Source organism: Cydia pomonella, chromosome 23 (genome assembly GCF_033807575.1).
Source record: "Cydia pomonella isolate Wapato2018A chromosome 23, ilCydPomo1, whole genome shotgun sequence".
In the NCBI taxonomy this organism is placed as follows: Eukaryota; Metazoa; Arthropoda; class Insecta; order Lepidoptera; family Tortricidae; genus Cydia; species Cydia pomonella.
This window is the reverse complement of record NC_084725.1, coordinates 12304500-12332131: the sequence shown is the minus strand read 5'-3', so window position 1 is coordinate 12332131 and position 27632 is coordinate 12304500. Positions and strand designations below refer to the sequence as shown.

The window sequence follows — 27632 nt, the reverse complement described above, 5'->3', positions numbered from 1 at the left end:
GTGATATAATCAAGCTTTTCAATCTCGTACCTTACTTAGGCAACGAAGCTATTATATCACGATTGTATAAAATACTATTTTAGTATATTTATTACATCATACAACTAAACTACATCAAAGGAACCCATTTCCTCAAAGGTTAACTGGAAGAGATCCCATACAGGGATAAGTTCGCCTTTGTTGTATTTAATTTACTCTGTAACTGTGTTTTTCGTGTTTTTATTTCTATGTACAATAAAGTATATACATACATACATACATACATACATAAACTACAAACATTATAGTTTGTCGCTCTACTACTCCGTAATTCTTTCACACAGACATGAATCCATCTAGTACTTACATCTCTCTACAAAACCATTATATTGCGAACACTTCATAGATCAGGGACCAATCAAGCCCAAACCAGCCAACCACAAAAGGAATTACCCAAGAACTCAAAAACATCCGTCTACTACATCTACCTATAATAGCATTATGTTGCCACATAACCATAAATCAGGAGTCAAGCTGCGTGCACTGACACGCAATCAAGAACATCTTTCTATAAGAGCATTATATGTATTGTGGACACTCACATAGATCCGGCGCGAGGCTGAGCCCCTCGCGGCAGTGCGCGACGCACTTGAGCGCGGCGGGCGGCTGCACGCCGTGCAGCAGCACGCCCAGCCCGGCCAGCCAGCCGTGCAAGTGGTGTTTCATGTCGCTTTCGGTTCCTGAAAAAAATACTTCAGGTTAATATACTCACTTTTAAACCTTTCGATACAAATGAAGCCAGAGTCCGTTCAACGTCTCTGTGCCGATTTTGACAAAACAAAGTGTGGTAGTGGCAATATATACGTCACATTTACTGTAAATAATCCATCATACTTTTTCAGATACATTTTCTTTTTTTTTGTAATTTCTCAAAAACTGTTTTAGCGATTTCGATTAAATTCACAATATTTATGAAAACGACAATTCGATCAACCTAGGGTACATTTTTAAAATAATTAGTTTACCCGAGTTTTCACAGTAGCCCGGTGGGTATTAAATTGTAAAGTAATGATTCGATTTAATATTCAAAGCAGAGGCTAACGAGGGCGAAACATCGATCCATCTAGGTTTTATTGTTGGTAAGGTTAGCTTTTGAGTGTTTTTAAATAAGAAATTCAATGTTTATAACATACATTAATCGGCGTGTGTGAAGTCCTCAATCCGCATGTGCTACTTGCAGTGGGACGTAAGTATATATATATATATATACAGGATGATTTCGGGGTCGTGGAGCAAGAGAACAAGACATCACACAGAATTCAAAGATGAGTCTAATGATGTTGCTCATTATTTATTATCACCAATAATTATGATTATTATTCAGATGACAAGTAGAAAAAAACATGTTTGCATACAGTTTGGTCACCCTACTCAATGGTCATAGGGTGACCATGATTACTTCGTATAAGATTAATTTTACTTAAAAAATAATAATAATCAAACTAATTATCTTTCAATCAAATACTACCGTATGATAATGTAAATCATTTATAGATTCAGAAAAAGTGGTTATGGATCACGACCCAGGAATCACCCTGTTTATATATATATATATATACGGTCGTGATGATGATACAATTATTGTCTGTATGATATATGTCTAATTTCACGAATTTTCGAATTTTAGAATGAATGCCTGCATAAAAATGGCAATGTGATAGATTATTTGCCGCTACTGTGTATTGTACCTCGCACACCATTCGTTTTTGACACTCTCTTTTGCCCTTAGTTCATCTCGTTCTCCGTTCGAATGACGACTGAAAAATAACACCATGACGGAAAACGATTAAGATGTTAAGAGGGAGAAAAGTCCCAAAAATTACCAAAGAAGATAACTAGAGAAACTATGATACAAAATAAGAAATAAACGGAAAACGAATGAGACGAACCATGATGATACCTTTTAAATTATAACCAAACTAGTTTCTAGCCCTGGATCTGAAGAGTATTTCAGTATTTCTACTTCTATCTACCTTGCCAACAGGCTCCAACGACGAGGGTAGTGTTGACGCCATCAGCTGGATGCAGTGGCCAGTCATCATTGACTTCTGTTCCTTTTCCGTGAACAGCGCGGTAAGGTTCTACCACCACCTACCTTGCCAACAAGCTCCAACGACGAGGGTAGTGTTGACTCCATGAGCAGGATGCAGTGGCCAGTCATCAATGACTTCTGTTCCTTTTCCGTCAACAGCGCAGTAAGGTTCTACCACCACCTACCTTGCCAACAAGCTCCAACGACGAGGGTAGTGTTGAGTCCATGAGCAGGATGCAGTGGCCAGTCATCAGTGACTTCTGGTCCTTTTCCGTCAACAGCGCGGTAAGGTTCTACCACCACCTACCTTGCCAACAAGCTCCAACGACGAGGGTAGTGTTGACTCCATGAGCAGGATGCAGTGGCCAGTCATCAATGACTTCTGTTCCTTTTCCGTCAACAGCGCGGTAAGGTTCTACCACCACCTACCTTGCCAACAAGCTCCAACGACGAGGGTAGTGTTGAGTCCATGAGCAGGATGCAGTGGCCAGTCATCAGTGACTTCTGGTCCTTTTCCGTCAACAGCGCGGTAAGGTTCTACCACCACCTACCTTGCCAACAAGCTCCAACGACGAGGGTAGTGTTGACTCCATGAGCAGGATGCAGTGGCCAGTCATCAATGACTTCTGGTCCTTTTCCGTCAATAGCGCGGTAAGGTTCTCCATCGACAAAGAGTTCCACGTTCGGGAAGCGAACGTTCACAGCGTAGTGATGCCATTCGTTATCGCACACCTGTCCAACAAGTAATACCAGTTTATGTAACTGCTCCATAATGAAAACCATTAAAATATGAGTATGCCATTGCGGCGTTTGATCACACACACAATTAAATGCCATCTCGATTGATACTACATAAGAGGTCGAATCAAATTCCTTTGTATTTCAGAGATATTCGAAATTTGAATGTCATAATATTATAAAAAGCTAATCCCAGATGATAAGAGATCCAGTGTTCTGCCTTGAAAAGTAATTTGGAAGAAGTTCTTCTGTAAAACATGATGGTACCTCAGGAATCTTCCAACGCCACTCGGCTGGTCTGAAGATGTTGAGGTCACCGTCGCCGAAGTCTCGCCTCAGCAGCAGGATCAGGCGGCAGTTGCGAACGAACAGGGCGTAGTGGTGGCGGTTCATTTCTGTAACACATAATTATTTCAAATTAAAACATTCCACGAAATTGTCTACTATCCCGTACAAATGCGAATTTTCTAAAGATTTGCAGGTTTAGGAGTTTTTTTTTCGAGTCACAATAGATGTAAAAAATATCAGTAAAATAATCATCGTCTTGAAACGTTGACTTCAGACGTCATATAAAACCGCTACGGCCGTCGTTTTACCACCAAAGGTACAAACACTGACACTTTTTCCTCTACGGAGCATCATCAGGAGATGCTGGAAGGGTTGATAGTCTGGTGTCCGGCAACGGAATGAGCTACCACGACTGGTCGACCATATTTATAACCTGACCCACAAGTTAAGGTAGAAAAAAAACACAAAATAGTAAGTTACTGTGATCATCGGCGAGACACAAGACATGCTCCTTCCTGTGCTTGTCGTGGTCGGGCGGCGGCGCGTGCCGCAGCCACGTGGAGATGGAGAAGCTGCCGGCCAGCGCGGGCGGCAGCACGCGGCCCGGCACCGCGGCCGCCGTCGTCGACCCGTCGAACTCGAACATCTGCTCGCCGTCGCGACCTGAAACGATATAATACAGTGTGTACACGATGTGCTGTGTGTGTGCCACCCCTGGCGTGTACCCGAATACCTGAGAATTAAGGCCCTTTATCTATATTGGACATGTAATCTACTGTACAAAGATATAGTCGATAATGGGACCTTCAAAATGGTTCAAACGACTATTCACTACATGGTTTATTTCCGTGTTTAGCGGTAAATATTACAATTGCTTTGTATTCTTAATTAAGTAGGGTCAGCATCAATAGTAGCGGATGAAACAACGCGCCAAAAGTATCTGATATTCCGGATAACTTTTCAAAATTTTGAATAATATCTAAAATTTACTATCAAAAGTAGTATATCTTTTAACGTCTTAATTGTTCTACATAGAGAACCACCACATTTTGTTGAGCTGTTACAGAATGGTAGATACTTTTGAAACCTTGTTTGATCCGCTACTTTTGATGCTGACTGTACGTTGTGAAGTAGATAGGCTAAAAAGAAAAACGAAATTAAACTATCAAAAAGATGGTGAGATAAGATGTATACCTGAATCAGGTTTGAGAGCCTTCGCCCATTCGTTACCAGCGCCCGGACTGGGCAGGAGGTCCACAGTCTTAGGGTCCAAACCTGGAAGTGAAAAGTATTAATATTATAGTAGGGAACGTTAAACCACACTTTACCATGAGAATCCAAAATTTATTCTTATACCCTTAAATGTATATCTGAATATTCTTATATGTATATCCTTCAGATGTTTATAAAAACGGGCTGGTTACGTGACAGGTAAATGCTAGTATCATCCTGGTCTAGCGGATTTCTACCGTGATACAACTGAATATGTACTTTCTATTTCTAAGGTTTTTGAGAGCCATTTTGTCGTCAGGATTTCCACTAACAAGTCAGCATTTTTGGTTCTTCCTTAGACTTACGGGGGGACTTGGCAAATGACTGTTTTTTTTAAAAACCTCACTTAACCACCAGGCGCTAGCAAAATGTTTGGAATTGGGCAGAGGAAAGGGAAGGTAATGTGCTAGCTAAGGAGTTAGGGAGCTAGTGGCCCACGAAAGGTGGCAAAAACAAGTGCTAAAGATATTTGAACGAATTTCAAGTTCTCTAATTAAAGAGACCAATGGGGGAGGGGGAAATTTTTGGAGGAATTACCGTCTGACAGGATTTTTAACGCAATCAGATCAGCCCGTGAGGCCTGAAGGGTAACAGCCGCTTGGATCCTCTTGACGCCATGACGGTGACAATGACAGGGTACTTACCGCAAATGGTCCTCTGCGAGTGTATAGCGTAAGTGTCGCGGTCGCAGCCCGAGCCGGCCCGGGAGGCCTGCAGGGTGACGGCGGCCTGGATCCTGGTGACGCCGGGGCAGCGCTCGTCGGACGAGCAGGCCTCGAGGCGCGCGGCCGGGAACAGCGCCAGCGGGCCCGTGCCGGGGGCGTAGTCCACGCGTTCTGCCACTCCTGGGGGTAACAAAGAACGTCGACGATCTTTTCATTTCTAATGCTCTTGGTGTCTCATAAGATACTAAAGATATAACACCTAGCGCCCTAACACTGAGGTTGCTTATCATATCGTAGTCAAAGTATGTTCCAAATTAAAATAATATATGAACAATGCTCTTACCTTTCCATCCCGCTCGACAAGGCTTGTTAACCTTGATGGTGACCATAACTGGAGCTGACTGCATCATCCCACAGTCGTAGGCGACGACAGACAGGATGTGGTTGTGTGATTTCTCGTAGTCCAGCGGCTCTGTGTTGCGGATCACACCTGGAAAAATAAAAAATAATGAGCAGTTACTGAAAAGTTAATTCTACGTCATTACATTAAGAAACCAAAGACATTAATTATCTCAGACTTGCAGTTATCGCCATATCTCGACGTACAGTCGCGGTCAGTCGCTTCGATGCGGACTATCTCATCCTAGACTATAATCCACTTGACGCAGCATAGTGAAGGGAGACCGTACAAACTTACCATAAGTATCGATAGCGAAGGGCTGGCTCCGATCCGACAGTATTTCGTACTTGCCCACGTCGCCATATCTCGGCGTACAATTGCAATGTCGCTTCGATGCGGACTATCTCATCTTAGACTCTTATCCGCTTGACGTATTTGTCGTGGCCAGATCTTAGAATTGATCATTTCATGATGTGACAATCGTTTCATGAAATAATTGGTTGGCCACACGGCCACATCATGAAAGTTATGAGGCGCTGGTGGCCTACTGGTAAGAGCGTACGACTTTCAATCCGCAGGTCGCGGGTTCAAACCCCGGCTCGTACTATGAGTTTGATGAGTTTTCCGGAACTTATGTACTAAATATCATTTGATATTGACCAGTCGCTTTTCGGTGAAGGAAAACATCGTGAGGAAACCGGACTAATCCCAATAAGGCCTATCTAGTATCTAGTCTGCCGTCGGGGTTGGAAGGTCAGATGGCAGTCGCTCGTTAAAACTGAGGGGAGACCGTGCACGTACCATAAGTATCGATAGCGAAGGGCTGGCTCCGATCCGTCAGTATCTCGTACTTGCACACGTCGCCATACCGCGGCGTACAGTCGCGATCAGTCGCTTCGACGCGAACAATCTCGTCGTAGATGCGGCCCTCGTCCACCGACTTGACGTACGCCGACTGGGGGAAGACCGGCGCGAATTCGTTCACGTCGGTCACCGTTATGTGCACTGGGACCCTGGAATATTTAAAGGTGCTGTATCAATATTTAAATCTTCAGGTATCTCACAATTAGGACCATGTCGAGATAGAATAATTTTCTCTGAGGTTTCTTCTTGGAGTTCTGTTTATGGTCACAAATATTTTATGAACCCACTATATTAGAAAGTGTGTATAGGTATTTGATATAACCCGCGAAGTATTTTTAAAAGGTAGGTTAACAACCCAACAAGGAACGTCATCTTATCAAGATCAAGAAAAACGACAATGGTGACAACGCACAAGTTATAGTAGCATCTTTCAGGAGAAGTAGTTTAAGTAAGTCTCCCTTGTGCAAATGGTCTCATCGAAAGATCAGATCATAGTTGATATCATCAGAGATCATCCGTAGTTTGCTCCTTTGTTTGGGGTTTTCGTTAAGAAACGAATTATACCCATTAATTAGGGGACTCACGTGTTTGAGTAGGAGCCGTCACAGCCCACGGCGGCGATGTCGAACTTGTAGTTGCGCCGCTTCTCGCAGTTGAGGGGGAAGCGCACGCGCAGCCGCGCCTCGTTCTCGTCGATCACCATTATCTGAAATATCATCATCGTCATTAGCGTCTTTTAAAGTACGAGTAATGGAGTAAGCTTTAAATTTACTACCTCTACCATTTCCGCGCGCGTCATCTCATATATTTGTGTTCAGGATATCAAACTGAATGCATATTCACCCATATCCGAGATGACATGAGCGAAAATTGATACCTATTATATTTCTTCATGGGTCATATAAAGGCAAATTTTTACACAATATACTTTCTTATACTATCACCCATAAGGTGTTTCACTATATGTATATACTCCCTGTCCCTGCTCGAGACGGTATATAACAAGATTACTCTTGTTATCGGAGGTGCCTTATCTTTGCAAGTAAGCATTGCCTAGCAATCCCTACTAATATTATAAAAGTGAAAGTAACTCTTCGCTGTCTGTTACCTCTTCACGTTTAAACCGTTGAACCGATTTAGACGAAGTTTGGCAGTGTGATAGTTTGAGGCCCGGAGAATGACATAAGTGCATATCACACTGCCGTCGCATATCGTTGCGAAGTGCCATGCGACGACTTCGCGTGCGTCGACGACGGTACGATGGTACGATTTTCTCCATATCTTCGTCCGGGGCCTCGATGCGCGACGAATCGCGTCCACGTACAAAAATCCGTACAGTATTATGGAGCTCGGTGTGGCATGGCATACCTTGCGGCACGCACCGCATCTCACCTTCTGCGATGCGCATCTTCGCACGGAGAGGTGTGTTAAGCGGCTTTTGCATACAAATCGAGGTTCTACAGTACAAACTTAAAAATCGCAGCACCGGACGTCGTTCCCAAGTGCGGAGCAGTGTGATAAGGGTAATAGGATAGATTTTATAAATCATTCGACGATCGATCTGGCCTAGTGGGTAGTAACCCTGCCTATGAAGCCGATGGTCCCGGGTTCATATCCTGGTAAGGGCATTTATTCGTGTGATAAGCACGGATATTGTTCCTAAGTCGATGGTGTTTTCTATCTATAGTATTTATAAATATTTATATATTATATATATCGCTTTCTAAATACAACACTTGACTTATTGAGCTTACTGTGGGACTTTAGTCAATTTGTGTAATAATGTCCTATAAAATAAAATAAAATCATCATCATTTTACGTAGACAAAGTAGCGGTCAGAAGCTAGATACCTATAAATACTTATTAATTAGTGTCTGAAACACAGCTTACCTACTTCAAATTCAAACACACGGTTCTAGACTCACTTTCAATATAAAATTAACCAAATTCCCTTTGTACTGAATACATTTCACCAAAACCTACTTATCAATGTACAACACGTACGTACATACATTCAAAATTCACGAATAGCGCAAAAAGTTCTTTCGAATTCAATACATCGCTTCCTATTGAGCTATCCTAATACGCTTCAATCCCCCATTCACATGACAAAGTAACGTATTATAACTAAATAAGGTCTCAAATAGAATAACCCAGACTTCATCGCTTGCACTGCGTCGAAAAATGAATTTTATGCGAAGAGGTTAAAGTTCAAAGTAGTTCGAATAGGGATAAGTAGCGAAGTTAGTGCTATGCAAATGGGGTAGTTGCGATGGTGATTTGTGGAAGTTTGAGTGCATGTTTGCTTCCGTAATTTCGATGCATACGGAATAGTTTCCCTAATAGAAAGTAGACGTATTGTCGATTTGGTGACTCTCATTTGATATAAAGTAAGTTTTTTGTTTTAGTCATCAAATGAGCTGACGTGCCGTCATGGTCAGCAACATCGGAAGAGTCACTTAAGCGTTGCCGACCTAATCCCTTTGCTTGGCATAATTATTGAAAGTCATAATGTAATGGTTCTCAGATTATCATTAGTCATAAGGTAATCCTATAGATATGTTAGGTTAGGTTTGTTTTATGGCAATCCTGAAAAGTTACGCGTTTCTAAGAAAAACCAAATTATGACTAACGAAAATGCGGACAATCAATACATTATGACAAAAACTTTATGGGAAACAATAGACCTTAAGCTTTACCTTTAGACCCGTAGCCGACACTTGAGAACCCTAAATACCTGCTTCTTAAAGAACCCCATGTAGTAGCGAAATACCTCATTCCACATTCTGCCTTTTCTAGGAAAAAACGAGCGAGATGCCCGCTTATTCTTGGTGTGCCATGTGTCTAAGAAGTGGGAATGCGCGGTGATAAAAGCGAGACGGCACCAATTAAGTTCTTTGGAGCATTCCCCATTAGTTAGGTAGAACATAGAACATTCAAATAAAGCCAACATTTCCATCTTCACCACTTTGATGGTTGGTAGTCCTCAACTGTGCATTTCTTCAGAAACTTCCTGCCTCGCACGGCTAAACTATGGAATGAACTGTCGCCTGCGGTATTTCCGAACCGATACGACCTTCAAACCTTCAAGAAAAGAGCATACTCGCAATGTTATACGCTGGTAGCGCACTTACAACACCCTCTGGTGTTGCGTGTGTCCATGGGCGGCGGTAATCGCTTATCATCAGGGGATCCGTCTGTTCGTTTGCCTCCTATATCATAGAAAAGTCTCCCCGAAGACTAAGAGGTTCTAAGCCGTCAGTAAGTATAACAACACTAATTTATTTTGTCTACAAGCCTTATCTTAATGCCCCTATATTATTCAGACACGATTAGCTAAAGACCTATATTAACAAGCATGTATCTGTGGCTGCATCGTAATACTCGTACCTTTATTACATTCAAATTTAGAACATCTTTGAGAAACAAAGAAATTTGATTTGACCTCTTTGACATAACGTTTTACTCGAAATTAAGTGTCAGTTGTAAACGATTTTGATAAATCTCCCATGTTACTTGACATTGAACAATATGGCAGTCGGCCCCCGACTCTTGTTTGTCTATAAATTTAAAAAAAACAACGGATGTGTGACATGGCGGACTCTATTTAGTGTTCCACGACACTCACGCATTTTTTAAATTACCACTACCTTAGCTTAACTACTCAACTGACTATACCAAACTTTGTAAACTCTTTGTTTCACTGCCACTACAATCTGTAACGAACGATTTTACTGCAACTACCAAGTTAAAATCTACAAAGTAGGCCAAGTCAATCCGCTACAAACTCACAGAACTGCCCCTGGCAGTATTGTAAAAGTTAGCATCGTTCAGTTTATCTATTCCTACAGTGTAGAACTGTGAACTGAACTTGCCTTTGATCAGTTTTGCAAGCCGGCGATCAGGCGCCAGAGTGAGATGATCTTTATATCGGATTATATTATAGTGGATCGCTTAAAGTCACTTCATGTATAGTTGACGAAATATAATTTGCACCGATTGGTCATAAAATTTTATCTTTACGAATACAAAAGGGCAAAAAAGGTATCCATCCATACACTAAAAGAGGTAAACGTATACTAAAAGTGTTATTCATATACTTAAAGAGGTATCTATATACTAAAAGGGGTATCCATATACTAAAGGAAGTATCCATATACTAAAAGAGGTATACATATACTAAAAGAGGTATCCATATACTAAAAGAGGTATAAATACAATAATAATGGCTGGCGACACCCTATGTCAGGTTTTTATAATGTGTTTATATAATTTTGTCCTATTTTGTAAGTTTATATTAATATTTAAAAAAAAAAACCCTAATCTAAAATGTTAAATGAATAAAGAGAATAGGTAATAAAAAATCTTTATTGTGCACTAATAAAGATAAGTTCAAAATACAAAGACAGGACTTAAATGAGCAGGTAAGAACGGGTTTTAAACTGTAAACTAAGCAGGAATGGTGGATTTACTTTAATTTAGTGAAAAGCTGGCGTGAATAACATGACAGGCCGCCACTCAAAAACTGTCATTCGTTTAACCATATCATACTCGTTGGCTTTAGTGAACCAATCACAACATTTTACGCTCGATTTTGTCGATAATTGTAATTAGAACTTTTGTGTTATTAATGTCTATAATATCCACAAAAATAAGCTACAATAATTTAGGTTTCTATACTAAGCTAAGATTTCACAGGCCACCATTTCTATTAAATCACTTAAAATTTGGATGATGGAAAAAATAATTTTGAAGGATAAATTTCTCTCTATATGTAGAAAGTAATTAATAAAATTAATTAAATATATTTAGTGTCACTTTCAGTACAGATCAAACGACAACCAATGATTAAGGACCTTTTAAGTTACCTATTTGATCTCCTTATAATATTATCATGTTCAGCGAAAATTAATGGTTTCGGAGAAATCATCGATTTTCTGTTCTTGCTGAACCGTGCTTCCTAACTTTTATATTTAAAATAAATAAAAATAAAATTAAATTTATTCAGTAACTTAAATTAAACATTTCAATATCCATGCTGGTGCCTCTTTTTAAGTATTCAAGATATTTAACTTAGGATAAAGATGAATAGGTGCCTCACTTTAAAAAAATCTAACTTCCCAATATGGGTACGTAAAAATAATACCTGTAGCATACAAAACAAGGATATATTTAAAACTATAATTTCATCAGCAAACCTGCTTGTAAATCACACTAAATCATACTTTATAATATAATAATCCAACTGCAAGCCCGTTAACAAAGCTCTTCCCGTCCACTCATTTCCCACAGGAAATCCGATGAACTCTCAAAAGCCTTTACGATTCTCGTTTTTCATCAAAACCAGTTAACTGTGCGCTCGCACTACTTATAGTTATTAAGGTTAGGAAGGTCAGCTAAATTTGGTCAATCTTGATGTTCTGTATCGGATAGTCCTGCGTTGATTGCACCGGAATCAATTAAAATGAGTCCTAGAACTTGAACTATGCGAATAATAGGATGGTTAGAGTATTAGTGTTAAATTTTGGTAGATTGGGTTTTAATAGTTAGGAAGCTAGACTAGTCGAGTGTTGCTGCAAATTATATAAACAATGGATACTGGGAAACTATAAGCAAATCTTTTAATTACAATACCTAAATTGTTTCTTGAACTGAGCAGGTAGAGCGGTGGATCGGTGCCCTAGAGCCACGATTAGAAAAAAAATACAAATTCGGGGACACAGATCGATCTAGCCCCAAACTAAGCAAATCCTGTATGTACTATGGGTCCTTCGGTAAGCCAAGAAAGCTTGTGTTATGGGTACTGAGACAACGATATATATAATATACAAATACTTAAATACATAGAAAACACCCATGACTCAGGAACAAATATAACACAAATAAATTACCTTACCGGGATTGGAACTCACGACCATCGGTTTATAGGCTGGGTTACTACCCACTAGGCCAGACCGGACGGCAAATAACTATCACTCAGAACAATGACTATACTCAGGAACAAAGATTAGTGATGAACACACAGATAAATGCTTTTACCGGGATTGGAACCTGGGATCTCCTGCTTCATAAGTTAGGCTAGGAGGCCGTTGAGGCGTTCTTTTTTGGAGTTTACTGGAATTTATTGAGGTTTACTCCTTAAAACTCGATTTTCATATATAAGCCAGGGGTATGAAAATTTATGGGGGGGGGTAAAATCAAACGTTACATTATGTTTCGTGCGCAACTTATCTTGCGCATCCCCTAGTAACAACGGCTGCATGGAAACACTTTATTGTTTTAATATCAACAAATAACAACTGTCAATTTGCGGAGTTTCGATCGTAAATTTTATAATCGTTCGTATGAAGTAAACTCCAGTTGTGCGTCGGAGCTAACGCAAACACTTTTTTTTCCATAACTCACGTATCTCAAAAGAATTCGTACCTTTCCAAATATATTACGTATTCTTTCTACAAATTCTAAAGCATATTTTTGTTCAATCAGCAATAATTTCGCAGTTTATTACATTAAATAAAGACACGTCACAAACATAACTCGGTACGGACAAAAACGAATAATCACACATCTAGGCACATTGTAAGTCAATCAAAACTAATAAGAAATCCCACGTAATGACAATCGGCAATCCACACATTGCCATTCGCAGCCCACAACCCGCACAAAACTAACAAACTCCCTTTTGAGGTGAAAGGCATCAAATGAAGCTATATCGGAACGCCCAGAAGGTTCTTTGAAAGGCCTTTCGATAGAATGATGTAGGTATTTCGTATATTTCCCTTTTACGGCCCCGTAGCCGAAGGGTGAAAAAGGCCTGTTTATTAAGCAGTTTTTAGAGACGAACTACGATGACCAACTTGGGTTGAATTGAGTGATATGTCATTGGACATTGCTGGGCAAATACAAAGCGTAATAAGTATGTATTTTTTAAAATTTGAAAGAAGTTTTTTTTTATGTTATAGTATAGTCAGCAAACAGTGTGATGTCCCCAATCCGCATTGGGCTAGCGTGGGGACTATAGCCCGAGCCCTCTCGCACATGAGCGGAGGCCTGTGCCCAGCAGTGGGACGTATATAGGCTGAATTATTATAGTCAGCAAACGAGCAGACGAGCCGCCTTATGGGGAGCGGTCATCGTCGCCCATGGACATAAGCAACATCATAGGAGCCACTTAAGCGTTGCCGACGCTACAAAACCCTAAATACTTGAAGAATCCCATGTCGTAGCGCAAAGGAAATACTTCAGGAGGCAACTCATTCCACATTCTGCACGTTCTGGGAAGAAACGAGCGAGATGCCCGCTTATTCTTGGTGTGCCATGTATCTAAGAAATGAGGATGAGCTTTGCTCCTTTGGCAGGAGACGCGGTGATAAAAACGTGACGATGGCACCAATTCAAAAAGTTCTTCGGAGCATTCCCCATTGTATAGACGGTAGAACATGCAAAGAGAGCCAACGTCTTTCCGAAGGCCAAGAGGTTCTAAGCCGTCAGTATGGTCGAGATCGCCGACAATACGAACTTCCCATAGAAAAGCATCGTTTTCCGCTCTTATGGACAAAACTAACTAACGAACCTAACTCGCTAAAATGCAGTTTAGTTAATGATCACAAAATAGTTATTGTTTAACGATAACACTCTAGCTAGTGTATAGTTTCTATTTTTCACCGTGAGCTTCTACGGATTATCGTCTTATCTATTGTTTAAAAACCGCAAAGGCGCGTGCCACTATGAAAAAATGGTCAAGCCGCATAGGTAGCGTTTATTGAATTACTATTCTATTGAGCACGGAATAAGATTCATTATGAACTAATACAGAATTCTAACAGAATAGCTGTCTGATCTCTATTGGTGCGTCTAAGGTAGGCGACTAAACGCTCTCAAACCAGCTTAACTTGTGACACTGCGATCCGAAACAAAGATACGTATTCGAAGACCTCGCTTGCACTGGTAATGCGAGCGCACGGCTAGCTAGCGCCAAGGAAGCAATGTTATGTTTCTCGAGGAGCAGGTAAAAAACAGGGCCGGATTTTCACACAAATATATTTGGGTGGTTTTACGAAATAACGCTAACTCTTCAGACTTCTAACAAACTAACACTGTTTGTATGGTTTGCTTGAAAGAGTTAGCGTGATTTGACTCTAAACGATATGCATATTTTGTTTTATATTTATTTATTTTATGCATACACTATTATGTATATGTTACTTATTTTTTTGTTGACTCATAATATAAATTTGTATAAATGTTTTACTAAATGTGTACTCTATTGTAAATAATATCTTTATTTTAGTGTACATTATTATAACATATAGGTCTATTTTAACATTAGTAGTACGGGATTGTTAAATGGATATACATATTTATTACTATTTTACCATTGTTTTATTGTTTATTTAAAATTAGCCTGTTTAAAGTTTAAAATTAGCAAACAACTGTTTAAACAGTTGATTATAAAAATGAGTATATCTCGTTATTATTGTAATTACCCAAACCCATTCTGTTAGATGTGTACCTACTATTTAAATAGTGTTATGTTTTAAATAAATAAATAAATATTATAGGACATTATTACACAAATTGACTAAGTCCCACAGTAAGCTCAATAAATATCTCTTTAAATTAAAGAACGTAAAACCACCCAAATATATTTGTGTGAAAATCCGGTCCTGTTTTTTACCTGCTCCTCGAGAAACATAACATTGCTTCCTTGGCGCTAGCTAGCCGTGCGCTCGCATTACCAGTGCAAGCGAGGTCTTCGAATACGTATCTTTGTTTTGGATCGCAGTGTCACAAGTTAAGCTGGTTTAAGAGCGTTTAGTCGCCTACCTTAGACGCACCAATAGAGATCAGACAGCTATTCTGTTAGAATTCTGTATTAGTTCATAATGAATCTTATTCCGTGCTCAATAGAATAGTAATTCAATAAACGCTACCTATGCGGCTTGACCATTTTTTCATAGTGGCACGCGCCTTTGCGGTTTTTAAACAATAGATAAGACGATAATCCGTAGAAGCTCACGGAGAAAAATAGAAACTATAACTAAATAAACGTTACAGGAAATGCTGAAGTTAAATTTGTATTAATGGCTAAGTCAGCTGTAGGCCTCGCGAGCATAACTTAAAACCTAATAAATGAATGGCTCTGCCATTTTGCTAACAAAACTTATCGACAAAAGAATTCCATTTAATTATCATACCTGGTCGTTCACAAAATTTCACGAAATCTGGTGAGAATTGCAACCTGTAGAGGAGAACATCCGGACACACAAAAGCATTTTTGCCCAAGATGAAATAGAGGCCTTCCCTAACGCTTGGTCAGTTAAATTTTTGCTATTTAAATATATGCATAAAATTATAGCTTATATTTTGATCAATGAGTATTTTTATACATTCATGTATTTTGTTTCTGATGAAAATTTAAGGGCACGGAAAAAGGGAAACCAATAAGGCCACTGTCATAGTACAGGCAAATTGTGCCATTAGTCACCCTCATCTCATACCCGCGCAGCTGTGAGGTGTGAGGACGATGAAAGGAATCCGATGAAGTGTCCCACCGCCGTAACCCTTTTGAGCCGCGATTACTACTGTTGTAAGATGTTCGATTATATAAAAGTTTTCTTATTGCTCTAACAGTATTTTGTGCAATAGGAGCATCTGATGATGGACACAGGAGGTGGCCGTAGGAACTCTGTGGTAAAACAACGCAACCCAAACACAATTTTTTTTTTGTGTGTTTGTTGTTTGATCGGAAGATCAGCGCTGGAAGCCACCAGCAACATGCTGAGATGAGGCCATTTCGTGGCACTTTATACTTCCTTTGTTTTTGTTATATCATGTAATTTAATGTGTCTTGTTTGTGTCTACGAATAAAAATTATTCTATTCTATTATTTGCCCGTTGAAAGAAAAGTACAGTCAGCGATAAAAGTTTGTATCAAGTATGTTTATTAATGATATAGGAGGCAAGCGAGTAGATGAATACATTGATGGTAAGCGATTACCATCGCCCATGGGCAACACCAGAGGGGTTTTAAATGCGTTGCCGGGCTTTAAGATGGGAGTACGCTTCTTGAAGGTTTGAAGGTCGTATCGGTGAAGTGAAGATGGAAAAGTCGCGTAGAGCGATGGCGGAAAGAAGCGGCATTGCGATGTTACCTCAAATGGTGCCTCCCCATGATGCTTGTTGTTCAGTATGAGGAACGAGCACAGAGGTCCCCGGGCGCGGATGGCCGGGGTCACCTCCACCAGGGTCTCGTTCTCCCGGATCAGGCCGTGGTAGCCCTCGTCGGGCTCCGCCAGCTCCAAGTATGGTACGTCTGGAAAAGAAAAAGAAGGCGTTAAATACATTGGTTATCTCCACCATCTTAAAATAGAAGAGAAAATATTTATTCGTAAGCACAAACGTAAGAGAAAGTGTCCCGAAATGGTCACATCTCAGCGTGATGCTGGCGAATTTACGTATCTTCATCGTATGTCAGTTGCGGACACTGGCATCTCCCAAGAGAGTTCGGGCTTCGGTCCCAGAACTAGCCCGATGCTATATTCGTTTTTTTAGCTTTAGAAAGGAGGTAAGCGATCTTGACGTGACTTATTATTAAAAATCACTTTTGAAAAATTTGTTAATATTTAGTTATTAACAAATTAATTTGTTAAAAAAAATATCGTTAAAGTTAAACTTAATGTCCTTAAATCTAATATTTAAAGCTTTCGAACCGAAACGAATAGAGTACTTTAAAAAATTTAACTTACATGCAATAATTTTGATAAAAAATTCGCCACCACGTTATATAAAGCAGAGAAATCCAAAAAAATTTGCAGTCGTCACACACATCTATATAAAAAAAAACATAATGCCCCGCCGCGTCTATGTGTTTGTATGTATATATGTTCGCGATAAACTCAAAAACGACTGAACGGATTTTCATGGCGCTTTCACCTATAAACAGAACGATTCTTGAGAGGAAGGTTTAGGTATATATCTGTGGCCCTAGTGAAAAAGGGTACAAGTCTCTGACAGTTTAGGTGTCACCGCGCTAGTGAAGGTCAAAGATGATGTAAGTTTAGGTGTATAAGGGCATAAGTGTTACGTGGAACTTACACCCCTTTACACCTGCGCTGTCAGAGACGTACCCTTTTTCACTAGGGCCACAGATATTTTGTTAAGGTTTACCCGTGCGAAGCCCGGGCAGGTCGTTAGTTTCATCTAAAATGACTCCAAAATATTCTTCTGCAAAATATTTGGCGGCACACACCCCACATAATGGCGCCATAACCGTCCTGCACGCATTAGACTGCGTGGTAGATATTACCTCACAGGGCGGGTCAATACATTGTTTTAGGTGATATCATGTTTACTACTTTTTATTCTTGGCTTATCCTTTTAATGATTATATTATTCTACTTATTCTACGTATTAGGCATGTGATATTTGCCTATCTGATCGACTTCTAACGGGCCTGAGTTCTTTTTATTTTACAATATAAACATCCGAACTGTGCGGTGTATCCTGGGAATAAAGACGAAGGAGTTCTTTAAGTGAGCATGCCTTATTGAAACTTCATTGTGCTGTGTTTCTTTTTTTTCATTTCCTTTTAATTTTCTTTAACTAATTTCAATTTCAATATAGTTAATTAGTTACTCTGGCTTTAGCGTTAGTGGGTACTAGTGCTAACCACCAATTATTTTTGTTAATCTGTATTTACTGGTGAGAACCTGTAATTAGCTTTTTGAATCATATGTGTAAAACCTATAGCAATATTAACAGCTGTTGGATCTCCAAATAATAATAATAAATAAATAAATAAAGGTTTACGGAAACAAGATATCAGTCATGTTAGTTTCGATTAATGGAAACCCATTTTTTTTTGTGTTTTCACACACTCGCAGAAAGAAAACTAACGCTTTTATTTTTATAAGACTAACGACGACGCGTCTGTCACTATTATATTATCTTTACGTTATCATAAAAATCTATACAAAATAACACTTTTTTTTTATCACCACCAGACAACATAACGTTTCGAATCCTTACGTAACGTCCAACCAACACTCCTTAAACCCCTGAATTGGCCGACTTTCAGAAAGGTTAGATAAGAACCGAGTAAATACGCGCCGAGATTTCAAGAAAAACCTTCCAAGGAAATAAAACTACTTTAACGTTGAAATACAGGCAAGGACCTTTCCTGGGGCGATTGGGAATCGACGAGGACCGTGTGTTCTGATCGCGCAGCTAGGTCGAGCGAGGTGAGCGCTCAGGTGTATTAATTTAATGGACACTCAAGAACCACCGCAGGGGAAGCCTAGCCAAATGACCATACCTTTTTATTGTTATTTATGTATTTAATAAGATACATCAGTATTCTTAAATATCTCTTCAAGTGGCATATGTCGTTTTTGAGTTATTCGAATTTTGATTTTATTTCAATGAATCAAATTTGAAATTTAAATGACGTAATCGGTCGGGAGTCGACGCTCTGCCACTCCAAGGGATATAGTCGTAGCCCCACAATACTCAACAATGAGTTAGACTTTCGGGTCATCAGTCTCTAGTAATGTAACTAAAATAACTTATAGTAGGTAATTAATTACCGCAATTTATGGTAATGCTTTTTTAACAGAGATTTAAATTTAGACGTAATATTTTCATGTTTTATGGCCTCAGGCAAACTATTAAGTGAGTATGGAACTCGTTTCCTAAGGGTTCTATCCCCGTCACAGTTAGATATTAATTCTAGGAACGGATAGTTTTCCTGAAGTCCTTGTAATTTGTCTTTACGTTTAAAACGTGCGAGGAGAAGTGAAACTACATACTTATTGTATAAGTATTAGTTGATGTCAATAAAATTGTGACGTTTTTAGGGTTACGTACCCAAAGGGCAAAACGGGACCCTATTACTAAGATTCCGCTGTCGCTCCGTCTGTCACCAGGCTTTATCTCATAAGCCGTGATAGCTAGACAGTCAAAATTTTCACAGATGATGTATTTCTGTTGGCGCTATAATAAGTCAACAAATACTAAAATGCATTACTTACCATCAGCTAATGCATTGGTCTTCAGATTCATTTTCGCACACAAACACACACACACACACACACACACACACACTTATTCCCTTGATTTTTAAAACTTTATAAAAAATGTAGTCCAACAAATTGTACCTTCAAAATTATAAATCGACGCTTTCTCTATTAAGAACAGATTTTTGTTAAAAATTGTTTTATATACTTACTAAATTTCTTTCTATTTTTTAAGTTATAAAAAAAAAATTGTTCGTTTTAAGTCTTAAGCCTAGCTATTGTACCTATATGTAAAAATTCTGTTATCACCTACGGGAGAGCGGTGTCTCTTGACACAAGTGTCATGTACGCTTAAAAAGAGGCACCAGCCCAGTCAAAATCACGTTTGTTTGTGCTAACTCAATAAACATTTTATTATTATTTTATTATTTACTAAAAGGTACGGAACCTTCGATGGGAAAGTCCGACTAGCACTTGTCCGGTATTTTTTCATACATTTTTTTCACTCGCTTTTACAATAAAATGAACTTTTTACACATTATTAATTTATAGAACATCTAGTTTCTATAAGTTAATAAAGAGTACACAGGTAATTATTTTTGGCGATCACCTGCACCAAAGAACCCAAACACTTTTTACAAGCTTTTATTCAGTTTCACCTGTCCCGTTGTCTGTCTGTCGGTCTGTAATCAAATCTTGCAAGATAAATTTGACCCACTTCCCGGTTTCTGATGAAGCTGACATCTTGGTGACAAAAGTGACAATGCAATATTATGGTACCTTCGAGCTGATCTGATGATGGAGACAGGAGGTGGCCATTGGAACTCTGTGATAAAACAACGAAACCTAATTGCGTTTGGGGTATTTAGAATTGTCTTGATCAGTATTAGTTGCGTGTGGAAAGAACAGTCAGCGATAAAAGCTTGTACCATAAATTAAATTTTTGCCAAAAACCTATTCAACTAAGCGCTCGGAAAACCTTTGGAATAGCGCACCAGTTCCCGGTAAACTAAAGGTTTTCAAACGTCTTTCTTTAAAGAACTGTTTTTCAACAGCTTTGATTGTGACGAGGACTAGGTAGCTGCAACATCGATATGTTCCTTAACTGGGATTCAGAGAAACGGTTTCATTTAACGGTTGAAGTCTCTAAACGTGTTAAAGAAAAACTATATACACAGGTTGTTTGGAACTGTACGAACACTGATTAATGAAATCAGTAAATACTATTGGAACGGGGTATTTACAATGTATATTTGTTTGGCAAGCTCTAAATACTATTGAAACGGGGTATTTTTGGCAAGCTCCCCGAAAAAGTGTGAAGTGGTACAGAACACTGAAGTGGAAAAATCCAAAAAAAAAATAGGTACGTGAAAGCAATAACTTTATAAATAGTTATTTGTTTACAATGGGGCAAAGTTGCTATTGATACCCGAGCAAGCGAAAAATTCCAAAATTGAACCACGAGCGTAGCGAGTGGTTCAAGAAGTGGAATTTTGAGTGAAGTGAGGGTTCCAAGGCACGATGGTTAAACAAACTTTGCCTCCGAATGAAATAAAACATTTTTCACCACTCCAAAATACTAACTATGAAATACCAAAAAAATCAAAACAAATCAAATCCAAATGAACGTAAAAAAAAAATTATCATTCAAAATCATCATTTAAAAGTCAATTCCACCAGCTAACATAAGGAAACAACTCAAAATTTGCATCTGATTACTTTGCCCCACATGTGGATGAAATGCAACTTTGTCATTATAGTTTTTGAACAATCAAGGTTAATAGTTATTTGTTTTAAAATGGAGCAAAGTTGTTGTTTAATCGTTCGTGCTAATATTTATACCCGAGTAAACGAAAGATTCCAAAATTGCGAGGGTTTCAATGCACGAGGGTTAAACAAACTTTGCCTCCGAGTGAAACACGAAATTCTTCACCACACCAACACGAGGAAACTACATACTATGAAATACCAAAAAATTCAAATGAAATCAAATAATTCAAATAAAAAAATAATCATTCAAAATCATCATTTAAAAGTCAATTAACAAGCTAACATAAGGAAACAACTCAAAATTTGCATTCAATTACTTTGCCCCATATGTGGATAAAATGCAACTTTCTCATTCGTTTTTGAACAATCAAGAGGGCCTTTACTAGTTGGTGTGGTGAAAAATATATTTACAATGTTAAGGCGGGATTCCACCAGCGTGCGGCACTAGCATTTTTGTACTTACTGAATATACTTGTACCACACAGTACTGCACAGTGGTGGAATACCACCTTTACATTAGTTAAATGGTGCCTTTCGTGAGTGGTTCTATTCGAATAATCATATAGCACTTCAGAATATTGTTACTACAATATTCACAGGATCGGTCGATAAGATTACAAACTAAGTGATTAGATTAATTACAGATGGTAGGATCGTATAGATGTGCTATGCCTCGTGCGCCCGCGAGGGACAGAACATACGCAATGCGACAAAATTAAAAACACGTTTTAACATTCCTGACAACATACCAAAAATAACCTAGTAATTTGGTCGGGTTCATTGTTACCCACCATAAAAAACGGTGGACAACAAAAAACGTCTACGTCACTTTAGACAAGTGAGAGTATGACAAGGACAAACAATAATAGCGCTATCTCTGCTACTCCTAAACGTTCCGTAAGAGCATCTCGTTCGGTCATCCCCCATTTCATCTCTATATTATTGTACCTCAATGAGGTTAATGCATGCAGTATACAATGTATACATACGAATATGTGATCTGTACGCGAGTCAATGTTTCTACATATCATTATTATTATGTACGGGCCTTGCTAAAAATGCCGAGGCCCTCACTTTATATTCCGAAATTTTATATTATTTCTACTTAGAATTTATGAGCACCTTTGATCCGTATTGTAAAATAAATCTCTCAAACTGTCAAATTTTAGTACTTAATCTAATTTTAATGAGGAATTTTAAGCGTTTCAACCTTATCTACCTACAGTAACTATTACAATTATATATTACTACCAGTTATAGAATATATTTTTAATCCTTTTAGCGCTAATCACGACATGTTGTCATTTTGCGTCTACGAAGCATTTCCTCTACATACCGGGAAACCTGTGTCATCCTCATCGGCTACGACGTGGCGCTACGACCGTAGCTCAACGGTGAATGTGTTTAGTGAAGAATCCAGGTAAAAAAATTAAATGAGACCATTTATATTTTTGATTTAACGATCATCGTTTTTCCCTATGTTTTTAAAAGTATTTTTGTGCAAATACCCAATACCATCACCATGTACCACCAGTACGATTCGGATTTCAAACAGAGATATATCCACTATATTATCGCCGCCGTAGCGAACAGGACTGGGCCAAATCCCGACCACAATCTCGCCACAAATAGCGACGATCTCGGAAATTGGCGTTCACGGCTCCACCCGAGAATTGAACCCGCACTGGGTTACATAAAGCGATCACATGCAGATGTGGACGCTTGTTAATGGGTGGGTTTTTAGCATTTCCGCCAGCGTTGACGACGGTTTTTAAAAAGGCGAATAATTTTAGTAGATGTTAAAATGATTTAACTTTTAGTCCTAATGGTGTAGAAATATTTAGGATGTAGGTATGTGTTTGTAGATTCATTTATATCTTCACCACTTTATGAAATTGGTGCTTGGTGTAACGAGGGTGTATTTCCTAAGAAGAGATCTTGAGATTTGTACACTGTTTATTTATTATCCTGACTAGGAGCAACACTGTTTAGTTTTGCTAGCGTGACAGTAATCTACAGGCTTCTTCTTCTTTCAAAGTATGGCTTCCATCAAATTTACGATGATTTTGCCAATGTCAAGTGTAACTACGTGTTCAGTAGTAACTTTTAAGTGTGCTCGTAGAGCATGACGTTGTTCGGTAGTTGCTTTTAGTGATGAGATAGCTGGACTTTATTAAAAGCCACGATGGATTGCCGGGTGTTGATTAAAACATGGTCAAACGCGTTTCAAGATTGATGCTCACCGAACAAGATCTTTAAATATGTCTTCAAGGTCGCAGACCAGAAGGTACTGGCAACGATTATTTGAATTCAGAACTATCGCCCTGCTGAAGGAATAAAGATCTGCAGGCGTGTTCTTTCTGAAAGTTGCAAGCATCTGTGTTAGGAACATTATTTACTCTGTAGGGGCCTGGAGTAGGTAGGAGTCTGTAGTTACATAGGACAGGGTGTAGTTTTGTGAAGATGTTTGCCACTTTCACCCGAGGAGGCGAGATATGTGAAGGTTGGAAACCTTCACAGTCTCTTGATAGATAACTGGCAACGATTATTTGAATTCAGAACTATCGCCCCGCTGAAGGAATAAAGATCTGCAGGCGTGTTCTTTCTGAAAGTTGCAAGCATCTGTGTTAGTCGACATTATTGTATTTCGTGTCTAATTAAAAAAAAAAATTATAATCTGCCTGGAGCGTTTACATTCCCCACCTCAGCTAGACCGTATCTCTTTTACAGTACATACTGTTAATATCCTATTCGATTGCGAGCATTCATGACTGAGCGAGGGCGAAGCATCTCAGTTTTAGCTTGGGTAAAAATTCTTTCGTATGTCCTATGTATATGGCTATTCTCATCTACAGGTCGCATTTCTCAACCGAATGGCGTGGAATTTTGACAGGCGGATCGATGATTATATCACATTTTCGGCGATGACATTTTTGAGAATTTTCCAAAATGGCGGAGCCATAAGGATTCGCTAGTTCTACAGCTCACAGACCCACTAGTTTGTAAATTGTAACTCCAAGTGTTAAGAAATATCAAACTTGTTTACAGTGTCTGAATTATCTTCAATATAAACTTAAAATGTTAAACCAGCTAGAGATAGCCAAGCTTCAGACTAAATAGGTTAAGTAACTAAGTTGTGCTAAGAAACTAAAGCTTTTTATCACAAGAATCCCGGGGATGTCAACGACTTGCTGCTTTCAGGGTTGTCACAGATCATCCCAAAGCTTTGGTTTCATTGCACCTTAATTTCATATTTATAAAACTTTCTAGATCACAAAAAGGAATAGTGTTAAAATTCTTGAATCTCAGAATACCTAAGTTTTTTCTCAAAAGACGCCTCCCTTAGGCACATAAGATGCGTAAAATCTATTAAGACAATTTCGTGCTTCAAATTTTACAGGTAAACGAGATGGCGCTGTACAGCTCCATATATTTTGCGGTAACTCTAATTGTAAAAAGTTGACGTTTCACAATTCAGTGACCGCAAAATACTGTTCTGGATGTAAAAATAAGGAGCACGTTTTTTTCTTAGACTTTACCACTCTATAACAATCAATTCTTTTTGATATGGGTGACATGGTGGAAGTCTCGAACATTCAGTTTTCAGAGCGATGGGCTAGTGATAGTGATCCAGTCCAGAGTTGCGAGTACGAGTCTCGCCCGAAACAGTGAATTTTTCCACTCTTCATTTATTTCCAAGATTTCTAGAAGGCAGCCCTAAGCTCGCGGTGCAGCGCCGAGACTGCACAGAGGTTGATAAAAATGTCATCTCCACGATTTATATTGCCCGCAGCACGCCAATGCATTTTGCGGGACATACTTTATGTGGTGGATGCGGCTGGATTTAGCTGTCTGAAACTTAGTGTTCAGCCAGATCGTAATTTAAAGTGCACCATAAATTTTGTATCCCACCCAAGTTGAGTACATTGCCTGCTATCCGAAACATTGCCTGCCCATTATAAGGAATTAGCTTCTACCCGCGACTTTGTCTGATGATGATGATCATCATGCTCGCCCCCCCAGCTCAGATTTTACATTCAATGTATGCCCCTCTGCGACGTCCGCTAAGCCTCCGGCGATATCAACCTCCCTAGTTCACTTGCTGGCTACGCCCTCGATTACATCATTGATTTCATCTCGGTATCGATATCATTGATCTCGGTTTAGCGGTTTAAGAGCCACCCCCCACCAGCGCCTTTTTAGCGTCGGCGTCTAGTCAGCGCTATGGAAAAGGGCGTCACTGCGCAGTTGCGCCAACGTTGCGTCGAGCAGCAGCTATAGTGTTGACTAGACGCCGACGCTCGGGAGACGCTAGTGTAGGGTGGCCCTAAGCGTGAAGAGGTAACAGATACACATAATTACTTTCACATATATAATATTAGTAAGGATTAGATTACAGACAACTGTTTGGAATTTCATGTTAGGCAATGTTTGACAAGTTAAGCAATGTATAAGCCTCTGGAAATTGGACAACTTTTTTGTAAACAGTAAGTATTATACTTCAATATTAAATGAACTGTAATAAATAATACAAGTAGCTTGAATCAAATAAATCTGAAATATTCACTAGAATTGGTCGTGTTCACTGATGTAGATATAATTAAATTGTTTATGCTAAAAACAACAAAATCCATAATCTGTTGTCTCGAGATAATATACCAAATATTTGAAACTGAAAAAAAAACCGGCTAAGTGCGAGTCGGACTCTCGCACGAAGGGTTCCGTACCATTACGCAAAAAACGGTAAAAAATCACGTTTATTGTATGGGGGCCCCACATAAATATTGATTACGTTCTGTTTTTATTATTTGTTATAGCGGCAACAGAAATACATCATCTGTGAAAATTTCAACTGTCTAGCTATCACGGTTCATGAGAGCGGAGTCTTAATAATAGGGTCCCGTTTTTGCCCTTTGGGTACGGAACCCTAATAAAAAGTACCTACTGTTTGTAATAAGTAGCTTAATTTAAATAAAATAGAACAATTCAGCGGTTTAGAAGTTCACTACAAAAATTTTTATCAACTCTCCAATGCTGTTTTTACTAAATAATATAAGTAGCTTTTGTTAAAGCTAAATAAAAAAGACTAATCTTTCAATACTTTTTTATTGTTTGCTCTGGAATGTTTTCTTTTCTTAAATGTTCGTCCTTTTATATTTTGTCTACGATTCAAACGCTAAATTGAGATCAAACTTCTATTCAAACGAAAATAAATATAAACTGAGTGTAATAAGTTTCGATTCAAGATTTACTTTCGAATTAAGGATTCATTGAAGTAAATTAAATGAAAGATTGATACTTATATAACCTTTATAAGGTGCCCGTGAGCATTGCGAAACATTTTAACGGTGCATTCCTAATGGCAACAAAAGCAAAAAATGTTATATGACTTTTTGTGAAATTCGACAAAAAAAATTTTTTTTTTGTTTTTTTTTTTTCCTTTTTTTGAACACTCCTGTACATAAAACTTAATTTTTATTGATAAACACATAACCTAAAATTAACTAAAAAGTTTTTTTTTTATTTGGGGGTAGCCTCTCGAATACATTTTTTTAATTTTTCGATGTCAATCAATAGGTATGTCCAGACTAGACCTCAAAGTGGCAATACCGCAGTCAAAAATGTGTTTTGTACCGACTTATGGCGAAAGAATGATTTCGAAAAACATTTAATTATCTCTGAAACTAGGCCTAATCCAGAAAATTTTATATGACGTTTTAGTTTCTAAATATTACCAGGAATGCTTAGTTAAAATGTCTCGCAATGCTCACGACCACCTTGTATGTGTCTATTATGTTCTTAAACTTCTTAAGGAATTCGTTTCGTCTATAATGTCTGTTATGTTTTTATTCAGTTAACCGATTTACATTACAGACGGTAGGAGGGATTTTTATTTCTTTCATTACTCATTCTAAACCAATGTACTCTCTAAGCAATTATAAACTTGGTTTTAAATAAATTTATAGTACAATTTCCATTCTGAAAATTAACCCCGTTCCATGAATAACGATATTTTTGCCTAAATTTGTTCATTGATAGTAACCTCAAATACTAATGAAGTTTATTTGAAGTTGAGGCATTTTGAAAACGTGTTGCTTTGAAAAAAAATGGCATTCTGGGATTTAGGCATTTTGATACAATTCAGTTATTTTCCTAGAATTCTGGTAACGGAATAACGGAACGGAATAACTGGTGGTGGAATAACGAAATTGAGGTAGGTACAATTAAACCAGAACAATTTTTACGAAACATAAAATGGGTTTAGTTTCAATTGTAAACGTTCAATCAAGGATATGAGTACGTACAAGCAAAAAACCAATGCAAAGCTTTTAATGAAAAGGCGTACTGCAAAAACCATTCCTATATTCCGTTTTGTACAAAAAGCTTTACAGAATTTGTCATATACGTCATTTTTAACAATCCCCCAATAGATACTCGAGGCAAAAAATTTCACTAAAGTCTGTACAGAGCGACATGTATGTTACCTGTGTACATTTTTAACTGATTCTTTTGACGAAAGCTACCTGGAAAAGGGAAAATGAAAAGC

The 27632-nt window shown here is 38.6% G+C and overlaps 1 protein-coding gene across 1 annotated transcript in view; it reads right to left on the bottom strand.

The window, feature by feature from the left end:
* The window catches only part of LOC133530647 (calsyntenin-1), a 340667-nt gene that overhangs the window by 13352 nt on the left and 299683 nt on the right, over nucleotides 1-27632 (bottom strand). The window contains exons 2-11 of the mRNA XM_061868664.1: nucleotides 16454-16614; nucleotides 6883-7004; nucleotides 6236-6447; nucleotides 5378-5524; nucleotides 5014-5214; nucleotides 4292-4372; nucleotides 3578-3760; nucleotides 3077-3204; nucleotides 2623-2803; nucleotides 582-719 (exon numbers count right to left, since the gene is read on the bottom strand). Of these exons, the coding sequence (XP_061724648.1) occupies nucleotides 582-719; nucleotides 2623-2803; nucleotides 3077-3204; nucleotides 3578-3760; nucleotides 4292-4372; nucleotides 5014-5214; nucleotides 5378-5524; nucleotides 6236-6447; nucleotides 6883-7004; nucleotides 16454-16614 (1554 nt within the window). The remainder of the gene's footprint in view (nucleotides 1-581; nucleotides 720-2622; nucleotides 2804-3076; nucleotides 3205-3577; nucleotides 3761-4291; nucleotides 4373-5013; nucleotides 5215-5377; nucleotides 5525-6235; nucleotides 6448-6882; nucleotides 7005-16453; nucleotides 16615-27632) is intronic.